Source organism: Eucyclogobius newberryi, unplaced genomic scaffold (assembly GCF_026437365.1).
Source record: "Eucyclogobius newberryi isolate DKJ021-1_F unplaced genomic scaffold, fEucNew1.0.hap1 SCAF_14, whole genome shotgun sequence".
Classification (NCBI taxonomy): domain Eukaryota; kingdom Metazoa; phylum Chordata; class Actinopteri; order Gobiiformes; family Gobiidae; genus Eucyclogobius; species Eucyclogobius newberryi.
Genome location: NW_027315768.1, coordinates 18,600,155 through 18,620,480, shown reverse-complemented (window position 1 = coordinate 18,620,480; position 20,326 = coordinate 18,600,155). Strand labels below are relative to the sequence as shown.

The following is a 20,326-nucleotide window of genomic DNA, read 5'->3' as shown; positions in this document are numbered from 1 at the left end:
TCAAAAACACTTGGAAAAATGGTTTAATGATGTTTACAACAAAAGATACCTGTACAGTTACAGTAAAAGATTATCTTAAATGTGTATAAAAACAAAAATACAGCAGACAAATGCATCAAAACCTATTACGTATCCTGGTTCACATACTTAAAAACTACACAATCGTTCAGTTTTACGCCACCACAGTCGGAGGCAGGCTTTTTTTTTTTTTTTTTTTTTTTTTTTTTAAGTTTGCCAGTTTTTTTTTGTTTTTCCTTTTTCATGTTCAGGTAGGATTAACGTCCCACTGTGAATGATGGAAACCAGAACTCTTTAGAATTATGTCCTGGTTGGTCACTCATTAACAAAAATGAGAACAGTAAATGGGAACACATTCGTTACAAACACCCCAAACTTTATGAAGTTAATGTGTTACAGAAAGCATTGATGGAGATACAGTCAGTATGTACATTTAGTATGGCATTTCAGTTTGTTAAAAGCAATGGTCATTTGGACTGAATTGATATTACACACGACACCCCAAACATACAAAAATACAAATATCCTCAAACCTACCAAGAGTAAGACAGTTCTGTAATTAGTTCCATGCTGTGACAGAAAAAGGATAACAGACAAAGTTCAACAGACAGTCTCACACAAGTTAATATCTCAGAAATATACCAAAATATACATCTAAGCTTTGGAATTACTGAGGCTAGGACTGAAGCCAGTGCTGGGTTTGTCTCTTAATACACATGCTGCAGGGCAGAAAGGAAGAGACAGACAGAAAGTAAAGATTTCTTTGGTATCTGCATTTGTCAAAAGTTAAATATTTGGATTTTTGCTTTGGGATAGTGCTCATGAGATCATAAAACCTCACTTGAAATAAAGCATTAAACAAAGTGTCACTGAAGCCCATTGGCTGGGGCCGTAGGGACACAGTCCATGCAGAGTAAAGGACCGTGATGCATAGTGTCACAGCTGATCCGTCTGTCAGGAGATGCAACATCAAAACAAAGAAGAGAGTGGAGACAGCAATGGGACAATTAAGTCTAGAGACCACAGACGTGAAAGAATAAGTCACAACGCAATGTATAAGTCCAGAACTGTGGGGAAAAATAAGTGGAACCAACAGCGTCAAAGACAGACAAAGACATTGAGTCCTGAGCATGTACAGTGTGCACAGGAAAAAAAACCTCAGTGTGTATTAGCAAACATCACCCAGCTTCTATCGGACTGGTTCAACTACATGTGTGTCTCAGAGCCCTCTCTGCGCTGTCAGACTTCCCCCAACCCCCACCCACAGGCACTGAAACCACTGCACAAGCAACACCACAGAGCATTTGGCCTGGTGTTTATCTATTCTTTTTGTGGACATTCACATGCACAAGGAGCAGACATTATAAATGATGAAAACTGTGGTGCGCAAAGGCAGCTGGCATTTGATGCGGAGCAGAGTGCGGGGATGGGCGAGACAGTGTCACTCATATACAATCAAGTTCAAAAGTCTTTGGTTAAAATATTGTTACCGCAATGGAACAAGAGCAGGCTGAGACACTCATGTGAAGTCACAAAACTACCTGTACTTTGTCAGAACTAACACAATAAAAAGATTGTCAAACTCAAAAAGACGTCTAAACAAAAGATAGAGCGCATAAACTGTAAAGATAAATTTAAAAAGAGAACAATAAATAATGAATGCAGTACAGTAATAAGGCAAAAGGAATAAAAGGCAGGATTTGATCAATATCCAGTTTGTGTATCCTGTCTCCCTCTTGTGGCCTTTTGAAAACAAGACAAAGTACAGGTAGGAATGGGCTATAACTTGTATTATTCGTATATATTTATTGTGTATTTAGAGTTTTAAAAACTCTTTTTTCGTGTTTTATACAGATTAAAGCAGGATTCACTCAATCTTGAGCTAAAAAATGAGGTATACAACATCCTTTGCCTTACCGGCACTCTACACTACAACCAACCAGTGTGGTGCATTACCAAACTGTGTTTTAGCAAAACTAGCATCCCTTAAATCTAGCAACAAACTAAAGCAGAAAAGGCATTAAAGCTAGTTTAGACCCAATCAGCGTTAGGACACATAAAATCATCATGTCATCGTTTTAGGGTTCAATGGAACAGCCTTTATACACAAAATGTTGTCTTGCCACTTTCTGTTGAAACCTGCTGGAAGACGCAGATTTACAGCTTGCACTTCCAATACACACAAAGACAGTGACACACACACACACTTGCTGGAATTTGTAGTAAAGCTTTTCTCACAGAATTTCTTCCTGTTACATCTAAAAACATAGGTAGCCATATTATCGCAAAATCAGAAATGCCCAGTACACTGTAGTGTTTCAGTGATAGCGACGCACCAGCAAAGTTCAAAGAGCTGGAAAGAAGCTCATTTCTCCTGTGCACTCGCTCACGCTCTCACACACAAACACACTCACACACACTCGCACAACAATGCTACAATGCTCATGTCTCTGTAACAATAAGGCATAAAGGATAAGGTTAATTTTTTAACAAAGAAAGCCAGTGATCTTGTCCTCTCACAAAACAAAAAAGGCATATTCAAAAGCATTGCAAAAACAGCAAACTAAGTCCACATCAACTCAAATAATTTTCTTGATCTGGTTCTGAAACTGAGTCTACTTTTTCAGCCTCACCTCATCATGAAGGGCAGACAAACTTCCTTCACACAACACGAGGAAGTCAAACGCACAAACTACTCAGTCTGATGTTTCGTGTCATTTTTGGTCTCGAGAGATTTCATGAAGAAAAAAGGAAGATTTTAGGGATTTTTGTGTAAATATGACAACACTACATTCAGTCTTGATAACATAATGGTTAGAGTATAAAATATGAATATCTTACAAGCGCTTATATATAATTGTATGTATAGAATCAAGAAAAGGTTATCCATTCTAATTCCACAGATAAATATCTCAGTAACATCCTATGATGGTAATGGTAACTCAACTTGTGAGGATACAGAAGACTAAAAAAGAAAGCCAGCAATATGAACTAGACACTTGCCTAACTGCAAAGAGAAAGGCTCGACCTTTGGCAAGAAGGAAAAACAACAACCATTAGTCCTGCAAATCTCTCATAAATAGTAGTATTAGAAATAGTAGTAGTCGATTATCACACAGTTCCTATGGTTCATGTGTGGTTTATCAGGATAGGCCTTTAACGGCAATCTGCACTGATACATTCTACATGAGTCGAAACACAGAAATGTCTGAAGGTGAATCTTATATTTAAGTGCTGCTGAGGTATATTCAGTCAAAAAGTAGTACATAAAAAATTAAGATATTCTTTTTCTTACAGGCATAAGGTTATACCCACTACGGTTTACCTTTGGAACAGAGTAATGCTACTTTACAGTGGGCTTCAGCTCAGAGATAATTTGGCAGGTATTACAGGTTAAATAAAACATTTTCAGGTTACATGCTGGTATTCAATGGCGGTGCGGTTGTAGAGGAGTGGTAAATATGGATTTACAAATTTGAGTCTCCACAAGAGGGGTCTGAACCACCAAACCTGATTTACAGGATGTAGTCATAAAGCTATCAGAAAGCATGCAGGCCTCTAAACAGCTCCAGCAGCACGTTGGTAAAGCTAGGTTTCTGTGACCTTTATCCAGCAGCACCTACTGAGGAAAATGAAACAGCCCCTGTGTGCTTGGACAGGCACAGCAGCTACTGAGGAAAACCACTTTGGTTCAAGCTGTTGTTTATGGCTGAACAGTAGAAAACTAAAAGTAGAATCACCTTTTTCAGTCAAAACAGGGAAATCAAAGAACACGCAATCAACATTTGGCTATAGGGAAAAACAAAATATTTGAGGAAAAAAAAAACCTGAACTAAAACCATTCGCTTTTTGGTCATATGGGCTGCCAATTAGGACATGCTCAGAGACACTCAATTAAAAAAAATCTTTGGAAAATCGTCATAAAAATATTGCATTTCTATTTTCAATTGACAAGGAAAGATTTTGTAATCATAAATAGACTAAGCTACCCCAACTACAAACAGCAAATATTTGAACAAATATTTTTGGTATATCTTAAAAGCACGTAAGCCAGTCACATGACTGCAGACAAGAGAGTTTCTTTCCACACAACAGACTGCAGCTTATCAATCCAGTTTTTGGTACAGATACTGTGCACAAGTAGATAGAACGGTACTACTATCACAAAGTAAAATACAATACATTACCTCTATCAAGCCAATGCACTCCCTTGTGGTATGACAAAAATCATCCCCAAGCCCTACATCAGTTATTGGACTTTCAGTGCATGTCCAAGTTGAAGACAGCACTACAGACGTTCTGTTTGAAACCTAAAATAATCTACATCTTGACAAATAGCCACCATTCAACACAAGTCACCCACTATAAAACAGACTGCTTGTTGCAGCGTCTCCTAAAGCATTTCATCGGTCAAGAGTCCAGGGCCTGCAACTAGACCTTTGTTTTACAAGGCTTAGTGGAAACTCGACCACCAAGGCAACGTTACTCAGTGTTTCCAGATAGAGAACCAAACCTGGTCCCTCTGACCCTTAAAGCAATGATAACCTTTATATCAGCCACTTATTACTTGTTTTTAAAGCCTTATAACCACATTTTAAAACAATAGATTATAGTTAACTTATCTTGCAACTTACAATGTTATGAAGATTTAAATAGGTATGGTAGCATAACAACCATGATATGGTTTATAACAAAGTCCAAAAATGTGATAATGTCAGATGATTGGTGAATATATATATATTTTTTAAAAGATAGACTTGTTTCAGGAGAGTTCAGATGATATTCTGTACATACATGGCCTATAACCATGAAGTATTTCTACCTGAACATGTGAAACAAGACAGTAACTACATGGTTACCATTGGGGAAAAATAAAAAATAGAAAATATATTAGAAAAGATTTAGAAACACAAATTTCCAACCCTAATATCAATTGAGGTTGTTTTTGGTGGCAGCAAAAGTTAAATAGAGAGAATAAAAGAATCTACGGTGGTTAGTGAAGCACATTTCTTATTAATGACCTCCCTATTACCTACAAAGTGAGACAGAAGTAGTGCACGATATAAGTAATAGGGTGTTGTTTGTGACGCAGCTTGGCCAGCTTCACTGAGCTTTGGAGGCAGTAGTAATAGTAGAGGCTTGCACGGGCACAGCTCCTGTGTCAGTGGTGACCTGCAGCCCCCCTGCCCCAGCAGACAATAAACTCACTGGATTAGCCTGAGTGAGAAGTGACAGGTTCTGGGGCAGGAACAGGTTTGTCACCAGGTTGGACGTGTTACCGGCACTGGTGTTAGCAAACAGCAAGTTGCTACCATCCAGAGAAGTGATGGGGATTGAGCCAGAGGCCAGAGCTGCTGAATAAAAGAAAACAACTTTCAAAGGGCTGCAAATGACGTGAAATTATAAATAATAGATCAATTCTGAAAAAAATTTAATTCAACAAATGATCAACAACTTTTAGTTTAGGGTTACCTTGTATTGTTGCTAGTGTACTGTTGTTCATGAGCGCACTACCAAGACTACCAGGAGCCAGACTGAGAAGAGCCCCTCTATAAAAACAGAGACATTTAGATAAGACATAACGGAATAATTTTGATAAAAAAAAAAAAATAAAAAAAAGCCAAAACAGACCCTGGTGCAAACTGTGAAGATGCCATCAGACCAGGGTTGAATCCAGCCGCGGCAGCCATGGCAGCAAAACTAGCAGTGGTGGGTAACTGAGCGGACCCGTGCAGTGCCGACAACATCAGCTGGCCCGTCTCCAGAGAAGTGGCAATGGAAGACGCAGTGTGTGCCTGAGAGCCCACTTTGCCCTCTGTGGCTTGAATGACAGGGGAAGGACTGAGGGATGGAGAGCTGGTCGCCGTGGTTACAATAGGTGCTGTGGAAATGACTGAAGCAGTGTTTGTGACTCCAACTGTAGTGGCTTAAAAAGCTTACAGTCAGATACATTGTTTACAGTTCAGGACACTTAGTTTGATATAAATACAGACCTGTGAAAGGCAAAGAGGAGACACTGGTGCTGGTGAGGGGGATCACAGGGTTTACCGTCAGAGTGGTGGGTGTGCTCATAGTTGGGCTGCTCACAAGACTCGCTGTACTGGCCACCTTAAACGACAGATTCCATCAAAAACTGCCATTTAAAAAAGGTGAATAAGCAAAGTATTGGTGAAGATTCTTACCAGAGGGCTGTTGGGTGTGAAAATGGTTTTGATGGGCGTGCTACCTCCATTACTTCCACTGCTAGGGGGGTTAATCCTCTTCTCTTTTTGTCTACGATTGCAGAACCATACTCTGATAACCTCCTTCTCCATGTTCAGCTGGTCAGCGATCATGGTGATCTCCTCAGAGGTAGGTTTTTGGTTCTGCTTGAATAGGCAAAGAAGCCAGAGATTTCCAGTCAGAACAAAGTCAAACTAAATGCTCAATGAAAACTGTAGTGCACCTATAAACTTACCTCTAGAAAGCTCTTTTCTAAGGCCACTCGGATGTTGGTCTCAATACTGGTCCTCTTCTTGCGCCTGCGGTTGATGCCCTCTATGCCCATGCCTGGGGAGCCCAGCGCACTGGGGCTGGACAGCGCTTGGTCGGACGACAGATTCTCTGCACAAACAGCACAGACACAAAGCAAGGGGAGCCAGGTAAAGACGGGGGCTGCGACATGTATCCAGTTGTACAGAAACAAGGAGGTTTAGAGGCAAACCTGCATCATTCAACCACTTTTCCAGCAGTGGCTTGAGTTTGCACATGTTCTTAAAGCTTAGATTCAAGGCCTCAAAGCGTGAGATGGTGGTTTGGCTGAAATCATTTCCATACAGCTTCCCCATTGCCAGGCCCACATCACCCTGAGAAAACAATTATACAATTAAAATAAGAAAAAATTGTGCACATACAACTACAATAAAGGTTATACACATGACATCTCAGCAAGGAGAATAAGCTATATGTGCAGCAGCTGCATTGTTATTTTTGCAATTAAAACAGAGTATAGTAGGCCTACTTTGTCTTTAGTTGTGTATCATTTAAAACTAAGTCTAGGACTCGAGTGACATCACTGCTCTCACTCTCCAAAGCGAGTTGGAGATGCGCAGGGGCAGCTTCATTGTACAAGCCACTGTTTAAACAGACACAGGCAGATCAGGGTCATATTCTTTGATCCACAAAGAGCAAAACGGTCTTTAGATGATGAAAATCTGCCACATATTTAACTAGAAACCATGAAAAAGAGAAAAGTAAAAAAGACTTATGATGCATCCAGCTGCACCACTTCTTACAAAAGTCAAAATTATGTTTCATAAATGATACAGAAAGTGTAGTTTGCAGCCTTTAGGGTCTTCTAGAACCATGATCTGTTCTGCAGAAGGGCTGGGCTTCTGGAGCAGAGGCAGAGCAAGGAAATTTAGCAACTCATTCATAATGAACAGAGTGATGATACAAATAATATTACAGCTAAAATGCACCAGAATACAGAATGTTTGAACACATATGTTCTCCAAACCCCCTTAGGATTGTGATTCAAGCATTATATAAAATTAAATAGCTTTAATTAATTAAAAAGAAAAAGTTCGCAATGTATTTACATATATGTATGCATTTTTACAAGTTTGAAGGGGATTGGGGGCCTAGGGGCACCACTAAGCATTACTGCTTAGGACCCCGAAATGGCTAGCAGCAGCCCTGACAGAGTACAGCAAGTACACACCCGATAACAAGTCAGACCACTTTTGTCCCAGTCAATTCATTTTAAAAAGCTGAAAAGCTCTGAATGTTAACTGGTGTCCAGAATTTACCATTAGCAATAAAACTTTGTAGCTATAATTGCTTTAAATCAAGATAATTTAATCCCAAATATAGTCAAATAAACATTTGCCTTAAACAATTCATTTCAGAAATGGCGGAGGGACCATAATTTGTCATTGCTGATCTAAAAAGAATGAGTGAATACACTTCAAAAGAGCAGTTCATAGCGTGGACTGAGCGAGCTGTAGACAGATGTCTCAGTTCCTGCATTTACATACAGTTTAGAAATCTTTTCCTGGCGTGTATGTAAACATAGTGAGTGAACCGCAAAAGCTGTGTAAGTGACGGTTATGAGGGAGGAACCCTTAAGTTTGCCCGCAACATTTTTTTTAAATTAAATGTCTAAATGAAATAAAATGCCCAATTGCCAAGTTAATTAATTAAAGTGAACTGATTAAACAAAATTGAAGCATCGAAGCGAAGAGGGTGCTGGCTATAATAGTACACTGCTACAAAATACTAAAAAGGGTTGAAGCAATCTAATAACAAAGAGCTAAACACAGACTAAGATGGAGTCAAGACATTTACCGACTAAATGTAGTACTGAATACAGTAAGGATGGGATTGTTATACAAGTTTAATATATAATAATATAATAATATTTGAGAAATATACACACCTGGGTGAAGCCAAGTTTGATACGTCGTTGTTTGAAGGTCTTTGCAAACTGCTCCAGCTCCTCCAGATCGCTGGGCTCCTCAAGGGTGGGGGTATCCAACCGCTTTGGGGGGGTCTGACTGTGGACAATATTGGTGGTAGCTGTGGTTGTGCGGGTCGGAGTTGCAGGCTGTAGAATAAAATATAATAACCAATTACTGGACCAACAGGAAAAAAGCACAATATAATGGAATAAGTCAAGGTTTCATTCCAAACCTGAGTTGTGAGGGAGATGTTTGCTTGAGTCGACAGGAGGTTAGCTTGGCTATGAGGTAGTTGAGTTAAAAGACTTTGGGCTTGCAATATACCTAAGAACGAACGATACAAATGTAAAAAATGAACAAATGAACAAATCTTTTATGGACCTGACACCAATTTTACAGACCCTGCTGACCCGGCTGTGTTGGAGAGATGATAAGCTGCGTGGACAGAGGTGTAGTGATGTGGTGGCCTGGCTGGACCAAAACAAACTGGGGCAGAGTTTGTAGCTGCTGCAATGAAAAGTGATTCTATATCACCAAAAAAAATGTTAACAGGGAAACCACAGGGGTCACAAGGCTTATATATGAAGGTTCTTTTCTTTTGATGCTCTTATTTTACTCTGAATGTATGTAATTGAATTATTTGCATTTGAATGATATGAACAGAATTTTTAAAACATCCCATCAAGTAAAAAATATTGATATGACAATTATGTCAAAAAATGTTGTTAGAAAATGCAAAAAAACAAAACAAATTTCAGTGTATACAAATACAAAGTCTTAAAATTCAGTGTATGAAAATACAATGTCTTAAAATTAACTGTTAAAATACAGATGATGTTTTTTAATTCGGTACAAGAAATTCAGAGTAAACATTTTCAGTGTCTCAAGGTTTTGGTTTGACTTCAGGTTGAATCCAAACTGAAGCAGTCGAGCTCCTGATCCCCATGAGCACAGTCCTGCTGCTTCATACCTTCTGCTTTACTTTTAAAATTATGAAAGAGACTTTAAAATAATGTTTTGAGTATGTGGTCTATAATTGTATCTATATTAATATATTATTGAATGTTTAGTTCAAAACTTGGCCGTTAGAACGAGTTATGGCGTACGCTATACTGGAGCGTCCTCTTGTGGCTTTATAGAGCTGTCGTCAGGCTGTCAATACGTGACATAGAAACATCTCAGTCCCTCATTTAAACTTCCCTCAATACCATCAAGCGACGAGACAGAATTGAAATGTTCAAGGATATATAAGTGTGCATACAAGTGCTGTGCCACACAGAGCAGGAAAATAAACATAGCCAAGGGAAGTGTTTTTTTTCATGAGATAAATTTTAGCCTCGAAAAGCATCTGCAGGTAATTCTTAAAATAGTGTTAGAAAATGTAAGGTGATATTTGCTTTTAGTCTTGTTGCGATAAGTGAAGATTAAATGAGAGACTGAGACTGCTCTATGTCAAGTATCGACAACCTGACGACTCAAAGCCACAAGAGGGCGCTTATGAGTAACATACGCCATCATTCTTTCCATCAGCCAAGTTTTGATTATTAATATAAATAAAATTTTAAAAGCAAAGCAGAAGGTATGAAGTAGCAGGACTCTGCTCATGTGAAACAGGTTTTACACAGAATTGTTTTGCACCAAATTTAAAAAAAACACAGCTGTATTTAAACAAAAGTGAATTTTAAGACATTGTATTTTCATACACAGAAATTTAAAAACAGTACAAACTGAATATTAAAGCATTGTATTATGTACCATAGATTTTTAAAACATGGTTGTTTTTTTAACATCATTTTCAATACATATGTTTTTACTTGATTGGGCGTTTAAAACATTATTCAAATGCATAGTAGAAAAAGCTTCAGTTGTAGTCATCTGGACTCAGTTAGAAAAAATAGACGTTTCGACTGAGTCCAGATGACTACAACTGAAGCTTTTTCTACTATGGAACACGCCTGGACGAATGAGGGATTACACAGACATTATTCAAATGCAAAAATTGTATTACATAAATTCAGTGTAAAATAAAAGCTTTGGTGATGAAAACACTAAACCTTCATACTTACAGGGGTGATCTGGATAGGCTGAGACATGGGCAGTTGTGTGATAGGAGTAGCTGCAGAAGCGGAGATACTGGCTCCTGTGGTGCTGTTCTGCTGACTGGCCGAGTGTCCTGCCAGTCCTGCCAGGAGCTGCACCTGGGCCTGCTGGATCAACAGTTGCTGCTGAGCTGGACTCAGGGTCAACTGGACAGTCCACAGGAAAACCACACAATCAGACAATCTCACATAGACAGGCTATTCATACTTAAATTTAATGCTAAAATTCACATTACATGACTTCATGTTGCCACAATGCGCAAAATGTAGAGGCTTTTTGTTAGATTTAAAGCTTTGTATTTTAAGTATCTATGTTTTGGTTTGTTTCCAACGCTTTTAATGCCTGCTCTACTGTACCGGTCTTTTTCTGTTGTAATTTTGAGGACCCTCTCACAAATTAGATGGTTCGCCTCAAGGGGCTTATCACCCAAAGAAATCTTTTTGAAATGATATCATTGGTCTATTTTATTTCTCGTCGTTGCCCATAATCTGGGGTGTCCAAACTCTGGCCCGGGGGCCATATGCGGCCCTCAGACCAATTTTGGTTGGCCCTCCGGCTTCCAGCTAAATTGGCCCAAACAACAGAAATTATTACTTTTTACTGTAAAATTGGAAATATTCTGCTATGATAACCTAAATAACACACATTTTGATGAGATACAGACGTAATATTAATGTTCCAAGCCTAGTGTGGAGGCTTATCAAAACAACATCAAATGCAACATTTACAATGATTCACTTCAATGTCATTTCATCTGTGGCCCTCCGCACTTTGTGTTTCAAATTGCGGCCTTCAGTGAAAAAAGTTTGACACCTCTGCCTGCCATACATGGTAGTTACCACCTCGGCGTCATAGGTTTGCGTCCTGGCCTCGATCGCTTGTGGCAACACTATGAAGATGGTTCTTGACAGGCAAATAGACAGAGGACTCATGCAGCTGAGACATGAGGGAAATGGTTATATTATATACAGTTGTACTGATGCCAATGCCATGTACAAACACAATACCACATGCAGAGTAGATGTCTGTGTAAACCCACACATGCAGAGTACACAGAGTACACAGAGTACACACACCTCTATAGACTCAAGTGTACTTTCACACACACCCAAAGCCCTGACTATAAACATAGGGCTTGAACATAATAGTACTACATAAAATACTTATGTAAGGATGAACAGGCATGGATAAGTGATATTTGGTTTCGCTTTTGGCACAAGATTGGCTGTGTTGACTCAAAACCACTTACTCCAGCTATCTGTCCTCCGGCCAACATTAGCTGTGTTTGAGGCAAGACACTCTGCTGGACGGAGGTCGGAAGAGCACTCGAGTCTTCCGACTTAGACTAACAGAGATAAAACATGGAACTTAGATAGAAATATTTAACCAGAGAATCTTTTAATGTGGAAAACGCCACTAAAAAGAAAATGTAAAAGTTACCTGCTGAGCTTTTCTCAGGAAATGAATATTTTAATTAAAAGGCGAAGGAACATACAATTATCGGCAGTTTTAACACCCTGCAGCCTTCATAGTGAAGGGAAGAGCAGGCCAAGTTGAGAATAGCTAATTAAAATAACTGTTATGCAGTGCATGTAAATTCTGCATAGATTTGCATATTCTCTACCATCTGTTTCCGAGCAACCGCAGAGCACTAATTAGCATACAGGGTTGATTAATCTGCCTTGTTGCCAGGCAACTCTGGCAGAGAGTGGCTAATTTAAATGAACTTGTTCTGCTTGTGCGCTTGTCTATGTAAAGTGGGCATATGTTACTTAAACTTCACTGAATTTCTCTTTAATACGTGTGGTCTTTTTAGATAATTGCCATTTCAGGACAAAAAAACGGACACTAACCTGTTGCAGGAGGGCTTGTGCATGTGCATTTGTGAGTGCACTTGTATTTGACATCGTCTGCCTTTGAAAGTCTAATCCATTGCTGTGGATTCCTACAGACAAGTCAAACAAATATAACACATCTGATGTTACAAAACTACAAATTGTTTCAAAATCATCCGCACAGTCAATTGTCAATATAATGTTTATCGACAACCTAAAAATCAGATTTACCTGTTGACAAGCTGAGGAAAAGGCAGGTTTTAAAAATATATGAATGTGTGTGTTTGATTTAATTAACTGTAATCCCAATATCTCAAAATATGATTAGTGAAAAAGAAAGAAATGAAAAGAAGTCATGATTATTATTATTTTTACCGTTGTTGTCGTTACTGCTGTCCATTGCACATTTAGTAGTTCCTGACTGATTATTCACTTTAACATCTATGAAAAGCACAGAAAACATGCAGCAAGTTGACACATTGTTATAAATACAAATGACACATTCATTTAATATTTAACACAGCCCAGTCAAACACCTGCCTGAACACTAATAAACACAACTCACCCATTCTAGTTCCACCTGTGTTTTCCAGCATGACTGAGGAGCCCTGAAACTTAGCCGGAGGAGCCTGCCAACAGGCTGTCCGGCACAGTTCCTCCTCCCACTCCTCTTGCCTTCACTCTCCACTGGTCAGCGAGCAGACTTAAATACAAGCTGTGCTATACAGACACAGTGGCACTGTCCAGCTCACGCTTCACTGAGCAGCACTGGGAAACGCACACTGGAAAAGCCAACCAGGTTTAGGCAAACAGCGCGCCTTCCCTCTCCATTTCCTTTTCTTATAGCTCGACCTCTTCTACATTGCCGCTTTCTCTCCCTCTCCCTCTCTCTCTCTCTCTCTCTGGCATGCCAAGATTGTCAGTACTTCTGAAAAAGTTCACCCGCTTTCTCTCTCTCTCTCTTTTGCTGGAATGAAACAAACGACAAGAGCAGCTGGCAGCCTCCACCACCACCTGCACCTCCCCTCCTCAAACTCCATAATGAAGCATAATCAGTATTCAGCTGATTAAAGTCGTATGCAAATTTGCCTCTGCCTCGTTAGCAATGCAAGGCTTTGAAGTCCTGCGAGCAACGCATTTCACACAGAGCTCTGAAAGCTTTCTGCATAATTTAAACCCCTATAAATATTTATCAGCTCATTAGCATATTAATTGGATGGCTTTTGGAGGACGATAAAAAACAGGGGAATAAGAGCGACACAGGAGGAAAAAAGTGCTCAAACTCAGCGAAGTCGAGGGAGGGAATACAGCAGAACAGGACCAATTATTCTAAAAGTGCACAGCTAAAAAGTAATTAACTAAGAGCAAGGAGAGGGACAGCAATAGCCCAGAATGCAGTGTGGGGACTGTCGGCAGAGGTGTCAACATGCTAGCAAGGCGGACTCCCTTAATAAAGTGTCTAAGCATCTGAAGGAATCAGACGGCGCTTGACCAGAGCGGGGTCCGGGAAGTTGGGAGAGGGGGGTGACACTCAATCGGAAATAAAACAACATTAATCCTTCACAGGGCCGTCATTACTGAACCCCCCGTGGCCACAGCATTCCTCTGCGAGCAGCCAAAGAGTGGGTGGCGGCTGTTGCAGTCACTGTTTATGAAGTGTTGGGGGATTAGCATATTTAGATTAGCTTAACATTCCATTAGCGTTTCATTTCGGCGGGCTTTTAAATTCATTTCCCCCCTTGCTCAGAAGGTTAATATAAGAGGACAAATCATTCCTGCTGGTGCGGCACAGGTGTCCAGAGAATTTAAATGTCTGGTGGAGCTGCAGAGAACGGAAAGCTTTTGGCCATGTCGTGCTTGAATAAGTTAAAGGTTTTGGGACTTTAAGACTGTGGGCAAGTGCACTCCAACCATTTCATATTGGACTTAAGCACACAATGGGATAGACTTTTCCTCACTTTAGATCTAATATCTCATCTGCTGTTATTACACACTGTAGGGACATCCATAACAGAGAGGTTAAATATGAAATGTATGGCCTGATTTTAAAGGCAGTGTCATTGGTTTTAATTTCAAAACAGTCACAAAGTTTACATGCACACAGGTAACTCAAGTACGCTCCGAACACACTTGCCCCAGTCAACATGCAACTCAAACAACCAAATAGGTGTGATCGAGGGACTAAGCGACATTCAGGGGTGTCTAGAAATGTATCAATAGCATTAGTGATGACATTTTGTAGCTATTGAATGAGAGGAGAGTAGGCCAGTTACCCGGTTTTCTTGGAGTGCATGTAAACATTGTGACAGCCTGAAACATTTAAATACATACTAAACATGTAAAGTTATATGGTTGACTGGTTTGCAAATATCGTGGTGTGGAACAATGCTTCAGCTTGTGCAGTGAATTTAAAATATGTATCTCATTAACAGCATAATACAGGCAGTCTGACTGAATTCAGCAGAGTTAAACTTAATGAGCACATCTACATTCAGCACCGGCTATATGCTAAAGACTCACCAGTTTTATTTAATTGCAAGACTGTGGTGTGTGTCCCTTTGTGTGGACTCAACAGGGAATTATGTTGTTGCATTTAAACATCATTGATGGTACAAAATGAACAAGAATAAGTGTATACTGCCTTTGGTTAGTCTATTTAAAATGCAAAGTGTAAATAACTACGCTATAAAAACAACAGATACATTTGTGGTCCTTGTATGATCTTTCCACATTTTTCCATACTAGCTAATCAATTTGAAACAACTTCTTGTATTAATCATTATATAGAACAAACATTTTTTTAACAAAATAATAATGTCTACAAATTGAATACTATCGTTTTATGGATTTTGTAATTTGTTCATGACGATTCTGTAGTTGTAACTTTTCTATGGAGCTCAACAGTCCCACACCTCTAAGGCCACTGAGGATCTGGAAATGTGTATTTAGTTTAAACACGACAGAGGATGGGTAGCTATGTGGTGACTAATGGCAATGGCAGAGACAACCATTCACTCTTTCAATCACATGTGGAAGAGTGAAGGAAGGGGCACTTCAGTTGCCATTTCTACCCAACACATGTCTTTGGACGGAGGGAGGAAGCCGGAGAACCCAGAGAGAACCCACTGTAACACGGGGAGGACATGCAGATCATGTGACGTTTGTCTGACCCGGAAATCGAACCCATGATCTCCTTATTGGGAGGCAGGAGCTCTAACCGCTCTTCCACCGTGCACTCCTTAAGATTTAAAAGTTACACTAAAATGATAAAAATTATGTTTCCACTTTAGAAAACATCCAGCAAAGTAAGAAATTATGAAAGTCTGGTCTGACGGGAGCCTTCATGATGGAAGCCTTCTCAGTACGCAGGGACGGCATGTCTTGAATTTATTACTGCAATTGATGCATTATTCATAGCAACTGTGTTTACAGTAATGAATATTCATGACGAAAGTACAAATCTAGAAAGAGGGAGGAACTGTAAAACTGATTAAACGAGAAGCAATGAAGTGAAGACGACTGAAAGATGAAGCCATTACATTGATTTTTGTTTTTAAATAAATAGTAAAATGTGTATTACTTGCTTCACTTGCACAAAGTAAAGTATATTCAATAATCTGTTTGAATAAAGTTTTACTAGTACTTTCATTCCACTTTGATGCAACTACTAACCAGTTACTTTGCCTAATATTACTTTGTTCATAAGCTTCCTTCACTCTTCCACATGTTCATTAAAAAGAGCGCATTCAAGCTGAGTCTTGCCCGGCCTTGAATCCAGTACAGACTATGCCCTGCCTGTTATTGTGGCTCTCCGGAAGTGGGCCCCTGCACCCCTCCCTGTGCCTGGGGGAATCACAGGTACAGTCAGTACAAAAACTTTGGTAGTTGATGGGTAGCAGACCATAAAGATAGATTCAATCATTATATAGTTTTTTTTCAATTACCAACTTTTGGTTATAATCTAAAGTAGTTGTAGAAACACTAGTCCCTGTTAAATTAATCTGATTTAAAACTATAAAGCAGACGCGAGGACCGCGTTAGCTTGTTTATTAGTTATCACACCATCAAGTGACTGTCGGCATGAACTACCGCCGCGGTAAAGAGTGTCAACTGTGCACGGTACAAATGCTGTTGTCCTGCCGCTGCCACACCGATAAGATTCAGCGGACACGGGAATATGCTGAACTCCGCATTCTGCCTCAGCGGGCCCGCATGAATAACACAACAGCCTGCTGTAGCACAAAAGACAGGGGAATATGCTGCCATGAAAACACGGAGAGAACCAATGCGCATCTAAATGACATTAAACATTACATGTTCGTGTGTACATGTGTTCGGATATCTTCTAAACAGACAAGTGCTCTCACTGCGCCGCTCACAAAATGAATATGCAAAGCCCTTTCAAACGCTTCGTGTGTGTGTGTGCATCAACACAAAGCCCAGTGTTAGCAGGCGAGCTAATGCTAGCGTGCTAGCATCTTCATATCAGTCAAATTGCGTTACCGAAAAATCTGAATATGACATGTATGGATCCCAGTCACGTCGACGATTACTAATAAAATATGCTAAACTGTATTTGTCGGCAGATATATGAATATGCAGCGACGTACAGCCATCTAATCACACAAAGGGGGAGGCATGTTTCCATGTAATTTGCCACAGTACTGCATAGCTCGTTTCCTCCTCTATCAATTTACAACTGGCTAGCTCCGTCTACACTGCGAAGGCACCGATTACCATTAAACCCAGAAATGCAATATCATTTTCATCTGCATCCAGCAAATGGTAAATTGCGAGCAACAAAGTTTGAATATGACTATGAATATGTAAAATGCTGTAATCATTACCTGGTCCTGAACTCTCATCTTGACTCGCTGCTCCTCCGTCCGCCATTTTGAATATTTAACCCGAGATCCCAGCCCCGAGCCTCAACCTACACGCGCTCACACAAACACAGTGTGGAGCAGAGTGTGGAGGAGCAGAGTGTGGAGGAGCAGAGTGTGGAGGAGCAGAGTGTGGAGGAACAGTGTGTGGAGGAGCAGTGTGGAGGAGCAGAGTGTGGAGGAGCAGTGTGGAGGAGCAGAGTGTGGAGGAGCAGAGTGTGGAGGAGCAGAGTGTGGAGGAGCAGTGTGGAGGAGCAGAGTGTGGAGGAGCAGAGTGTGGAGGAACAGTGTGTGGAGGAGCAGTGTGGAGGAGCAGAGTGTGGAGGAGCAGTGTGGAGGAGCAGAGTGTGGAGGAGCAGTGTGTGGAGCAGAGTGTGGAGGAGCAGTGTGTGGAGGAGCAGTGTGGAGGAGCAGAGTGTGGAGGAGCAGTGTGTGGAGGAGCAGTGTGTGGAGCAGAGTGTGGAGGAACAGTGTGGAGGAATAGTGTGTGGAGCAGAGTGTGGAGGAACAGTGTGGAGGAGCAGTGTGTGGAGGAACAGTGTGTGGAGGAGCAGTGTGTGGAGGAGCAGTGTGTGGAGCAGAGTGTGGAGGAACAGTGTGTGGAGCAGAGTGTGGAGCAGAGTGTGGAGGAACAGTGTGGAGGAGCAGTGTGTGGAGGAACAGTGTGTGGAGGAGCAGTGTGTGGAGGAGCAGTGTGTGGAGCAGAGTGTGGAGGAACAGTGTGGAGGAGCAGTGTGTGGAGCAGAGTGTGGAGCAGAGTGTGGAGCAGAGTGTGGAGGAACAGTGTGTGGAGGAGCAGTGTGTGGAGGAGCAGAGTGGAGGAACTGTGTGGAGGAGCAGTGTGGAGGAGCAGAGTGTGGAGGAGCAGTGTGTGGAGGAGCAGTGTGGAGGAACAGTGTGGAGGAGCAGTGTGTGGAGGAACAGTGTGGAGGAGCAGAGTGGAGGAACTGTGTGGAGGAGCAGTGTGGAGGAGCAGAGTGTGGAGGAGCAGTGTGTGGAGGAACAGTGCGGAGGAGCAGTGTGTGTGGAGGAGCAGTGTGGAGGAGCAGTGTGTGGAGGAACAGTGTGGCGGAGCAGTGTGTGGAGGAGCAGTGTGTGGAGGAAGAGTGTGGAGGAGCAGTGTGTGGAGGAGCAGTGTGGAGGAACAGTGTGGAGGAGCAGTGTGTGGAGGAGCAGAGTGGAGGAGCAGAGTGTGGAGGAACAGTGTGTGGAGGAGCAGTGTGGAGGAGCAGAGTGTGGAGGAGCAGTGTGGAGGAGCAGAGTGTGGAGGAGCAGAGTGTGGAGGAGCAGAGTGTGGAGGAGCAGTGTGGAGGAGCAGAGTGTGGAGGAGCAGAGTGTGGAGGAACAGTGTGTGGAGGAGCAGTGTGGAGGAGCAGAGTGTGGAGGAGCAGTGTGGAGGAGCAGAGTGTGGAGGAGCAGTGTGTGGAGCAGAGTGTGGAGGAGCAGTGTGTGGAGGAGCAGTGTGGAGGAGCAGAGTGTGGAGGAGCAGTGTGTGGAGGAGCAGTGTGTGGAGCAGAGTGTGGAGGAACAGTGTGGAGGAATAGTGTGTGGAGCAGAGTGTGGAGGAACAGTGTGGAGGAGCAGTGTGTGGAGGAACAGTGTGTGGAGGAGCAGTGTGTGGAGGAGCAGTGTGTGGAGCAGAGTGTGGAGGAACAGTGTGTGGAGCAGAGTGTGGAGCAGAGTGTGGAGGAACAGTGTGGAGGAGCAGTGTGTGGAGGAACAGTGTGTGGAGGAGCAGTGTGTGGAGGAGCAGTGTGTGGAGCAGAGTGTGGAGGAACAGTGTGGAGGAGCAGTGTGTGGAGCAGAGTGTGGAGCAGAGTGTGGAGCAGAGTGTGGAGGAACAGTGTGTGGAGGAGCAGTGTGTGGAGGAGCAGAGTGGAGGAACTGTGTGGAGGAGCAGTGTGGAGGAGCAGAGTGTGGAGGAGCAGTGTGTGGAGGAGCAGTGTGGAGGAACAGTGTGGAGGAGCAGTGTGTGGAGGAACAGTGTGGAGGAGCAGAGTGGAGGAACTGTGTGGAGGAGCAGTGTGGAGGAGCAGAGTGTGGAGGAGCAGTGTGTGGAGGAACAGTGCGGAGGAGCAGTGTGTGTGGAGGAGCAGTGTGGAGGAGCAGTGTGTGGAGGAACAGTGTGGAGGAGCAGTGTGTGGAGGAGCAGTGTGTGGAGGAAGAGTGTGGAGGAGCAGTGTGTGGAGGAGCAGTGTGGAGGAACAGTGTGGAGGAGCAGTGTGTGGAGGAGCAGAGTGGAGGAGCAGTGTGTGGAGGAGCAGAGTGTGGAGGAGCAGTGTGTGGAGGAGCAGAGTGTGGAGGAGCAGTGTGTGGAGGAGCAGAGTGTGGAGGAGCAGTGTGTGGAGGAGCAGTGTGTGGAGGAGCAGTGTGTGGAGGAGCAGAGTGTGGAGGAGCAGTGTGTGGAGGAGCAGAGTGTGGAGGAGCAGTGTGTGGAGGAGCAGTGTGTGGAGGAGCAGAGTGTGGAGGAGCAGTGTGTGGAGGAGCAGAGTGTAAATTATAGTTTTGCCTCTTTTTCATAGTATGATACTTTTATTTGGCTAATTTAGTTGTACAGTTGGACTCCATGCAGCTTTATTAAGACTTAATAAATGGAACTTATAGCTTATAACTTATAGTTTTGAGTTGTAAAGTTGACAGTGGTGATGATGGTATATTAAAATATTAAAATATAATAATAATAAAAATAAAAATATAAAAAAATAAAAAAATTGGCCAACAAATGCATTGTTTTTTCCCCCTCTTGGGCCTATAAGGGATTATGGCCTAAGCATGGAACTATTTATTTAGGCATCTGTTCCTTTCTTCTGTATCTACTTGTGTTGCAGGACCGACATTTCCCCACCGCGGTGAAGTTAGTTTCACGTTGGACGTTGGACATTCGCCTCCGCAACTAGAGCGGGAGCTTCCTCTGAGTGTGCCCCGCCTGCAGTAGCTCGACACAGGGAGCTGCGCGCTGAAGTGCCGCTTGGTACGCCAGTTAGGGACCGTCTCTAAAGTACCGTTTGTTATCTTAAAAAATATAAACATATTTATAAAAAAACAAAAA

At 42.0% G+C, this 20,326-nt stretch overlaps 1 protein-coding gene across 20 annotated transcripts; it reads right to left on the bottom strand.

Moving 5' to 3' along the window:
- Nucleotides 1-5: 5 nt before the first annotated feature.
- Nucleotides 6-17,357, bottom strand: pou2f1b (POU class 2 homeobox 1b). 20 transcript variants are annotated; one of them, XM_072444694.1, is made up of 15 exons: nt 17,242-17,357; nt 12,770-12,835; nt 12,413-12,504; nt 11,809-11,904; nt 10,526-10,705; nt 8,861-8,984; nt 8,692-8,783; nt 8,438-8,605; nt 6,722-6,863; nt 6,476-6,621; nt 6,201-6,386; nt 6,012-6,126; nt 5,650-5,944; nt 5,491-5,567; nt 6-5,372 (listed from the first exon to the last, which is right to left on the bottom strand). In XM_072444694.1, exons 1-15 carry the CDS (start codon nt 17,285-17,287, stop codon nt 5,122-5,124), a joined length of 2,076 nt encoding a protein of 691 aa, XP_072300795.1. In that variant the 5' UTR covers nt 17,288-17,357; the 3' UTR covers nt 6-5,121. The 20 variants fall into 20 exon arrangements, with proteins under 20 accessions (XP_072300795.1, XP_072300797.1, XP_072300812.1 ...); XM_072444696.1 differs by having other exon boundaries at nt 6,201-6,383; XM_072444711.1 differs by having other exon boundaries at nt 6-5,369; nt 6,201-6,383.
- Between the last annotated feature and the right edge of the window lie 2,969 nt (nt 17,358-20,326).

Coding starts and splice junctions, on each gene's coding strand:
- pou2f1b (XM_072444689.1), bottom strand. CDS start 17,287: ATGGCGGACGGAGGAGCAGCGAGTCAAGATGAGAGTTCAGGACCAG. Junction 11,905..12,412: donor CACAAGCCCTCCTGCAACAG/GTTAGTGTCCGT, acceptor TATCTCTGTTAG/TCTAAGTCGGAAGACTCGAG. Junction 5,945..6,011: donor CTCCTCTTTGCCTTTCACAG/GTCTGTATTTAT, acceptor AAGCTTTTTAAG/CCACTACAGTTGGAGTCACA.